We start from the raw sequence: 9,222 nt of genomic DNA on the forward strand, positions 1-9,222 counted from the left end.
GCCGGAGCAGGTGAAGTAGGAGGCACACACTGGTGGGAATCTCAGCGTGGCGGATGCCAACAGGCTCACAAGCCCATCTCAGTTGTGGCCTGGAACCTGCTTTTAATTCCCACAAGCGGTGAGATGGGAAATGCCCCTGTTTCACACAGGCAGATATTGTTACACATTGAATTCAGTGTAGTATTTTTTTTTTTAGTAAAAAATCATAGAATAGTAGAAAGTTCAAGGGTTGGAATGGACTGTAAAGATCATCTGGTCCCAACCGCCCTGCCATGGACAGGGACACCTCTCAGTCACCGGGTTGCTCCAAGCCCCATCCAACCTGGCTTTGAACACTTCCAGGGCTGGAGCATCCACACCCTCCCTGGGCAGTCTGTTCCAGCATCTCATCAGCCTCACAGTGAAAAATTCCTTCCTAATATCTAACCTAATTTCCCCCTCTTTTAATCTGTACCCATTATTCCTTGTCCTATCACTACAGTTCCTGATGAAAAATCAAGGCAGCTTGAAGTTTCTATTACTCCTTGTATCTGTGGCTTCTGTGATAATACACAAGGAAGGAAAGAGGATTTAAAAGGAAAATGCTTTTTTTTCCTATGACTCTGATCTATGGTTATGCATAAAGGCAGCTGAAAACCACAGGCTGTGTTTTAGCAGGTAAATCCACTTGATATCACTGGTAGAGAAGAGCAGAAATATGTTTTAAGTCACTACTTCTCCCGGGCTCAAAAAGGAACTTTGTTTCCCCTTCTCTTTTTTCTTTATTTCTTTCTTTTTTTTTTTTTTTAATATTTCTTGAACTAAAGGACCACCTAATGGGTGGAACAATACCTGGAAGGTAATTTTTACAGCCACATACAAAGGCTCTGAAGGTCAAAGAAAGTCTTCAAGGTCAACAAAATTTTTTAGCAGAGAATAAAAAAGGCACATGTAAGGGGACATATTCTAATGGATCTCAGAGGTAGAATTACAGGAATATTTCCCACTGTTTCCAGTAATATCGGCAAAGACAGGGCTTGTGTACCCCGCTTGAGAGAACTGGGAATTCTGATTAAAGCTCATTAGTCCTTCAGCATGCGCCACCATCCCCAGACAGTGCAGATCAAGGCTGCAGCCATGGGGAAACACTGAGGGACCGGGGCTGGGCTCTCCCGAGGGGGCTGCAGCACAAACGCGCCTTTTTATGGCTGGCAGAGGATCCCTGTGACAAAGCTTTAGGGGCACTTTAGGGACATGCGGGGCTGAGGGGCTCCCGGGGCCGGGCCCACTGCCATCCCACCATTTGAGCCAGCAGTGTGCCCAGGCGGCCAAGGACGCCAGTGGCATCCTGGCCTGTATCAGGAACAGTGTGGCCAGCGGGACCAGGGAAGTGATTCTTCCCCTGTACTCAGTGCTGGTGCGGCCACACCTCGAGAACCGTGTCCAGTCCTGGGCCCTCCAGCTTAGGAAGGACATTAAGGTGCTGGAGCAAGTCCGGAGAAGGACAATGGAGCCAGTGAAGGGTCTGGAGAGCAAATCCTATGAGGAGTGGCTGAGGGAGCTGGGGGTGTTCAGCCTGGGGGAGGCTCAAGGGAGACCTGGTTGCTCCCTACAACTGTCTGAAAGGAGGTTGTAGCCAGGTGGGAGTTGGACTCCTATCCCAGGGAGCAAGGGACAGGACGAGAGGAAATGGCCTCAAGTTGTGCCAGGGGAGGTTCAGGTTGGACATCAGGAGGAATTTCTTCCAGAAAGGGTGATTAGACATTGGAAGGGGCTGCCCGGGGAGGTGGTGGAGTCACCTGGCTGGAGGTGTTTAAGGAAAGACTGGACGTGACCTTTAGTGCCATGGTCGAGTTGACGTGCAGTCGTCCGGTCACAGGTTGGACTCCGGTATAACCCCAGGTCTCTTCTCCATCCAGATGGATCTTGGGATCTACGGCCCGGTGAGCGCGCCCCGCGCATGCGCTGCCCCCGACCTGGCCCCGCCCCCCCGGGCGGGCGCGCGCACGAAGATGGAGGAGGCGGCGGCGCGGGGGGCCCGGGCGGGCCGGGCGGCGGGCGCGGGGCGGTAGCGGCTCCCGGCCGCCCTCCCTCCTCCCCTCCCTCCCTCCCGCCCCCTCCGCTTCTCCAGCGGCGGGAGAGGCGGCTCCGCCTGCCCTCCCCCGCGCAGGGCATGGCGGCGCCGGGCCCTCCGCGGCTGCCGCGGCTGCCCCGGCTGCGGCTGGGCCCGCGGCTGCGGGCCGGGCTGGAGGTCGCGCTGCGGGTGCCGAGCCTGTTCCTCATCGACGCCATCTTCAACTCGGCCCCGCTGCCGGGCGGCTCCGTGAACGCCGCGCTGCTGGGCGCGCTGCTGCGGCTGCTGGGTGAGACACCTGCCCTTCCTCCCCTCCCGAGGCACGGACCGACCCCTCGGCCCCGCTCAGTCCCGGCACGGCCACGGCTCCCCGGCCCTCAGCCCCCGCCTGCTCCCGGCTCTCCCGGCCTGTCTCTCCCCTTCCCTGACCCCTTCCTGCCGCCCCCGAGTCCCTGCTCGGCCGCCCGGGCTGGATCATCACCTCGCCCGCTCCGTGCCCGCTTCCCCACCCCGTCCGTCGGCTCCCTCCACCTCCTCCTGCCCCCGGGACGGTGCAGGGACACGGCGGGGGCTCGGGGCTGTGACACCCCCCTCCCCCTTCCTCCCAGGGCTTCCACGGCGGAAAACATGTGACTTAGTGGGTATAGGGTTTTCTTGTGGTTTTGGTTTTTTTAAAACACTTTGGATAGCGTGATGCCTTCCTGAAATATGGTGTTAAATCACTGTTTTAGCAACAGCAGTTCAGAAATGCCGGGAATTTGGTTCGCAAAGGAAAGAGAAGGCTCTTGAAACTTACCAATGGTTATTTTTAAGCTTTTTTTTTTTCCCCGGGATGAAGGATGAAAATCACGGGTATAATAACTAGGTGATGCTTGTTTTCAGTATTGCTTGTTATCTGGGGTTCTTACGTAGCCTCGGCTTGGTGGGAGCCCCATTCTGTGAACTGCTGTGCGGGTGACACTGCGCTGCGTGTCACATCTTGGAGCTGGCGGTCCTGAGGCAGGGAGGAAAGGATGACACAAAACACAGCAGGTTTGATTTGGTTTGTTTTTGTAGGCCTAAGACAGGTTGATTTTATGTTTTATTTGACGTTTATAGTGGAAGAAAAACAGGAAGGAAATAGGTGGTACGGCTGTTGGGGCAGGAAGCAAAGCGAGGCTTAAAGGAAAGGTGCTCGGTGAGAAGTGTGGTGGTGACAGCGAGAAGCGGAGGGGATAAAGTAAAGGATAACCTATAGCAAGACAGCAGGTGAGAAGAGAGCGAAGGGAGGAGGGAACAAACCAAAGCAAGTGTTTCATTTTGGGTTTTTATGTTTATTATACCAAAGCTTCTGCTTTGGTAAAGGGTGCCGGGGGAAGTCACTGCTCACATGAAGAGGCCCTGACTTGCCTCCTTTGCCTGAGGGACAGCTCTGGGATGGGGAGAAGAGGTTCTTCCTCCTGCTTCCCATTTCCTTGACCCTTTGTTCCACATTTATGGAATTGCTAAGAGAGCTTCCCACTGATAATTCCTTTTTAAAAAAATGGCATTGCAGTGCCTCACCAACTTAATTTTAGGAGTCCTTCATGGTGTGATCCAAAGGCTGTAGGAAGTGCACTGAAATTAATCCCACCCCTGTAAATGAGAGTGGTGGATGTGTTATTCGATGATCTCTCTGAAGTGTGTGATGCTGGGATTAACAGATTAAGGCACTTTTGAGGATTGCATTTATATGATCACTTTTCGGGAGGGGGTTGGGGGAGCAGTGGGTAATTTTTGCCTTCTGCAAAAAAGCTTCGGAAGTGCTTTATGCCAAGAAACTTATCTTGTACATTTAGACAAGTGGTCTGTGGTTCTTGGCTTTCCAAAATTGAAGAAAAATTAAAATGTAACTACGTGAAGATGATGTTAAGACCTGCCATGTGGTTCAGACAATGGAGTGCTTTTGTATCTATTTTTTCCTCATCTGAATTTAAGGGTTGCAGGGTTGGGTTTTTGCTGCTGTTAAGAAGCTGAAATAGTTATTTTGGATCATTCTGTATTTAAACAGTGGGGAAGTTGTCCTTTTAGTTACCATTTGCAGGTGTTGAAAGACTGATCCAAATTTTTCCTGTACCACAATACTGTTTAGCAGAGGATAAAAGCACAATTTGTCCTGCAGATACTAAGCTTGGAGCTCTGGAGAAATTGATGGCTTTTGTGGGTGATGTTCTACAGTTCTGAAATATTCTGGGAGTACAGTTCTTCAGGAATGCTAATAGAGATCTACGTGGGTGCTGCGTTTTACGGCAGGATTCCTTGGTCTGATTCTTCCATCACTTATTTTCTACACAAGTACATAGAGTTACACACAGCACAGAGCTGAGTTCTACAACTGGAGTGTCTTTGACTAACCTTGCTTTGTCCCCAGCACAGTTTTTCTCTCTCCTATCTTGGCATGGGTTTAAGTATCTTGATTCCAGCAGAACCACCACCCCCAGGAGTGACTGTTACCTCAGACAGCAGTCCCTCCTCAGTGAGGACACTCGAGTTTTGGGAGGGTACTATAAATACTGTAGTCTGTAGAAAGATGTGGAGCAAATAGAATGACTGGAGCTAGGGAAGAATAATCTGGCATTTCCACGATTGAAATGCTGAAGTGTAAAGGTAATTGCACCCTGCAAGTGACCAAAAGTCGAATCGTGGGTAGTGGTGCTACCATAAAGATACTGCCAAATTGCAAGAGTTAAAGGGAAAAAATGAGAGGGAGAGATTCATTGCAACACAAGACATTATTTTAAAAGTAAATAAGGTGTGGTTTGATTTAGTGCTGTGTTTAGAGGCCATCCTGGGATAGTTGGGGATGGCGTGACAGAGAGGAGCAACAATATATACAGAAACATGAGACAACCTTATCAAAGGAGGAACTGCAGCATTTCCTAGCAGAGGGAAAATGGGAAAAGATTTACTGCTTGGTGAACACTTCACAGGGCAGGGGGAAGTCTGGTGTCAAGATGGGCTAAGTGACATAAATGGAGATGGGGGAGAGGAGTGCCCACCTCTCCTTCTGAGATTTGAGTAACCTCTTATGGTCTTTTGAGGCTCCTTTCAGGGGGTCTTGACTTTTCCCCACAAGTGTTAACAGAGAAATGCTTTACCTTTTTTTAGTCCCTCTTCAGAGGAACCAGTAAGTCGAGCTTCTCTATTGACTCACTGTAGTACTGTTTTTAGGGACTTGCATGTGAAATGTCAGTGTTTTAAGATGACCTGTAGTATCTAAATACAGGCCTGTTACTGCTACTGCAACGCACAAAAATAGGTTTTGTTAGGGCGTGTTTCAGAGCAGCCTGCTCAGTGCAAAATGCATCTCCGTTGGCTCGGATGATCAGAATTACATAAATAATGACCTTGTACAGGCATGTGAGCTTTCTCTGTGACTTCTGAGGAAAGACAAAGGCTACAAACTTAGCAGTGTTGGCTTTCCCAAAGGTGTCTGTGGTGGTTAAGTATGATAAGGCAATGAAACTGTCAAGCTTATTTTGTAAAAAGTTCTGCATGTAACTAATACTCAACTTTCCCTGGAAGAACTGAGCTATGATACATTTTCTGCAAAATGATAGAGGCTTTTCCTCAGTGCACTTCACAAGGTTACCAGGTTAATGATTAGTTAAGGAGAATATGTTTATATCAGCCAGTGCTGCTGGCAAGGAATACTGTTAAGCTGTATTAATGACTTTATTTGTAGTCTGCCTTTTGCTGCTGATTCATGTTGACCCCTCCTTTCTTCTCAGGCCTCCGGGCTGTTGGGGGTTTTTTGTTGTTTGGGTGTTTTGGTGTATCTTTGTTACTGTTTTTCTTTATACTGGTGGAATCAAATGCTGCTTCTTAGCAAAGTTTTTATTTCCATGATCAAGATCCTATGGCTTAAAGTATTTTTTAAACACTTGATTAGGGTGGATTTAGAACAACCTAAATACAATCGTCAGCAAAGACTGATGCTGTCCTGCAGCAGAAAGAGGATTATTTGTTATTTCATTAGTTTTAGTATATTGAGATTGAAAGCAATTTACAATCAAATATAAATTGTAGACATTGCAGTCTCACCAAACTGGTTTGGATGAGAAGGCAGTTGCATAGAGCGGAAGCTGACCAAGAAGTCCCAAAGAAAGGCAGAGTGTTTCCTGAAGAAGAAAATGTTTAAGGGAGTGACTCTAGTGATAAGTGCTGTTTAACTCCTCTTGAGGCAGAACCCTTACCTATGTAGTACACAGGGATGAAATTCATAAGCCACTCTACAGAAGATACTGCAGGGACATGTAATCCCAAGGTACTGTAGTTGCTCTGATAGGATTTCTCATAGGAAGGTGGAGTCATGGTCAAGATGTGTTCATGGTCAGTATGAGGGAGGGGTTAGCAAACGGGAATTTCAAGGTCTAAATCTGACTTCTAACAAGACAGACAAGTTTGCATTGGCAAAGAGGCAATTGGTGCAGTTCTGGATTCTGTGTACAAAAGCTCTACACTGCAGAAAGTCTTCCCCATGCAACTTTTGTTTCAGGATGCCTTGCCAGAAATGAAAGCAAACCGAAGGGATATGGAAGAAGGCGGCCTTCTCCCTGCAAACTACAGCAACTTTTCACTATTTTCCCATTAAAGGGTTTAGCTAAACTGTTTTGGTTACTTATCTTCAGTACTCCAGCTTGGACAGCTGTAGTCGAGTGCCTTGCTCAAGTGAATTAGGGGACTTACTTAATTTTACTCATTTATTATGAACTCGGCATATAAAGGCGGTGCCATATCTGGTTGGGTTTTTTCTGTTTTTAGAACTTGTCTACCCTTAGATTTCAAGACTGAGGCTGAAAGGCTGGGAGGTGTCACTACTCTAGTCTGAAACTGCAGGTGAACTTCATAGTAATTGTGGCTTAGAGCTTGCCATGGCTTTGCATCACAGCTGTAGTGCACAGCTTAAATGCAGTGCTCTGAAAAGGGCACCATTGGTAATGCAAAGTTACAAGTGACTAATGGGGGGGTGATACATAAAATAAATGTAGCTCCAAAGCTAATAGGTTAAAATCTACTATTGAATTTCTGCTGAGAACTAAATTATTTCAATCTGGTTTTAGGTGTCTTTGTATCCAGTGTTGTTCTGGTCTTACAACAGCGAGCACTTTTCAAGTTCTATATGATTGCCTCGGCGTTTCTGCTGGCTGCCACCTCAGTGTTGGTGAATTACTATGCTTCTTTGCACATAAACTCCTACAGTGCCTACTACACCGCCGCGTTCGGAATTCAGATCTTCCCACATAAAGGACCTTCACTATGGATGGCACTTTCCATCCTTCAGCTGACCTTTGGGATTGGATATGTTACATTGCTAAACATGCAGTCCGTATACTCTCAACTCATCATCCTGGATATACTGATTCCTGTAATTGGCTTGATTGTTGAATTACCTTTAAATGTCCGGCAAGTACTAGTTTTTATTTCAGGCCTAGTTCTGACACTAAATACCACAGCCATTTTAGTTACCAAAATTAAATGGTTCTATTACTCGGTACGATATGTTTATCTGCTGGTGAGGCACATGTATCGCATTTATGGATTACAGCTACTGATGGAAGATACATGGAAAAGGATTCGGTTCCCAGCTGTACTGCGTGTCTTCTGGCTAACAAGACTTACAGCACAAGCTGTGGTATTAACATATGTTGTAAAGATGGCTGAAAATAACACAGAAGAAAAATTCTTCTTGATATCGTGGGATAACTGTTGGGAACTGATTTGCAGCTTGATCATAAGTGGGTGTGACTCTACTTTAACTGTGTTGGGCATGAGTGCCGTCATTTCCTCAATAGCTCATTACTTGGGACTTGGTATCCTTGCCTTCATTGGATCGACGGATGAGGATGACAAAAGGCTTGGGTTTGTAGCACCCGTCTTGTTTTTCATTTTGGCTCTGCAGACTGGTTTAAGTGGACTGAAACCAGAAGAACGATTAGTTCGCCTGAGTCGAAACATGTGCCTTTTGCTGACTGCAGTCCTGCATTTTATCCATGGAATGACAGACCCCGTGCTGATGTCTCTCAGTGCCTCCCATGTGTCATCATTTCGCAGACACTTTCCTGTACTGTTTGTCTCCGCTTGCCTTTTCATCCTTCCAGTTCTGCTCAGTTACATCCTCTGGCACCACTATGCACTAAATACTTGGCTTTTTGCAGTCACAGCGTTCTGTGTAGAGCTTTGCCTAAAAGTAATAGTTTCTATCACTGTTTATATATTGTTTATGATTGATGGCTACTATAATGTGCTATGGGAAAAACTTGATGATTATGTCTATTATGTTCGCTCAACTGGCAATATTATTGAGTTTATATTTGGAGTAATCATGTTTGGGAATGGAGCTTACACAATGGTTTTTGAATCAGGAAGCAAGATTCGCGCTTGCATGATGTGTCTACACGCGTATTTCAACATCTACTTGCAAGCCAAGAACGGCTGGAAGACTTTTATAAATCGCCGGACTGCTGTTAAGAAAATAAACTCACTTCCAGAGGTGAAGGGAAGCCGGTTACATGAAATAGATGATGTCTGTGCAATCTGCTACCACGAGTTCACCACCTCCGCACGCATTACCCCGTGCAACCATTACTTTCATGCACTTTGTCTTCGGAAGTGGCTGTACATTCAGGACACGTGCCCGATGTGCCATCAGAAAGTGTATATTGAGGACAAAGAAAATGCCAATATCTCTAACAACAACGGGTTTGTAGCACCAAATGAAAATCCTGTACGGGTTGCAGAAGAAGCTGCTGATGCTGAAAATGAATTAAATGAAGATAATGACAGTTCTGACAGTGATGAGGAAGATGGCGACTGTGTGGCACAGCACTTGAATGAGACTCTTAATGTTGACTCTAACTCTCTTGGTGATTAAGATGTCCTTTACTAAGCCGTGAGGTATTTGTTTAAGATTGACTTCAACAGAATAAAAGTATCACTTTGTAGTTATTGTACTTAAGCACAACAGCAGTATCTCAATGTTGAGTCTGTGAATGGTGGTTGTTTACTGTGGTGTGTGTGCTACTGTAAATATACCTCTAATTTTTGCTGGTCTCTTTCATGACCACCTTAAAGTTATGTACATTATTGTACATGGAATAAAATGTTTTCACATTTTTAAGATGATTGGGAAAACACTCTTTAATTGATGT

At 46.5% G+C, this 9,222-nt stretch overlaps 1 protein-coding gene across 1 annotated transcript; it reads left to right on the forward strand.

Moving 5' to 3' along the window:
* Positions 1-2,063: 2,063 nt before the first annotated feature.
* On the forward strand, positions 2,064-9,196 carry RNF139 (ring finger protein 139). Its single transcript, XM_027727004.2, has 2 exons — positions 2,064-2,342; positions 7,135-9,196. The coding sequence occupies exons 1-2, from the start codon at positions 2,153-2,155 to the stop codon at positions 8,943-8,945; spliced, it is 2,001 nt and encodes a 666-aa protein (XP_027582805.1). The 5' UTR covers positions 2,064-2,152; the 3' UTR covers positions 8,946-9,196.
* Positions 9,197-9,222: the final 26 nt, after the last annotated feature.

Source organism: Pipra filicauda, unplaced genomic scaffold (genome assembly GCF_003945595.2).
Source record: "Pipra filicauda isolate LSUMZ 115617 unplaced genomic scaffold, ASM394559v2 scaffold25_size4600443_pilon, whole genome shotgun sequence".
Lineage (NCBI taxonomy): Eukaryota > Metazoa > Chordata > Aves > Passeriformes > Pipridae > Pipra > Pipra filicauda.

Excerpts from the sequence above, each read along its gene's own strand:
- RNF139 (XM_027727004.2), top strand. The coding sequence starts at position 2,153 with ATGGCGGCGCCGGGCCCTCCGCGGCTGCCGCGGCTGCCCCGGCTGCGG. Across the intron at positions 2,343-7,134 it reads CGCGCTGCTGCGGCTGCTGG|GTGTCTTTGTATCCAGTGTT; the intron begins GTGAGACACCTG and ends ATCTGGTTTTAG.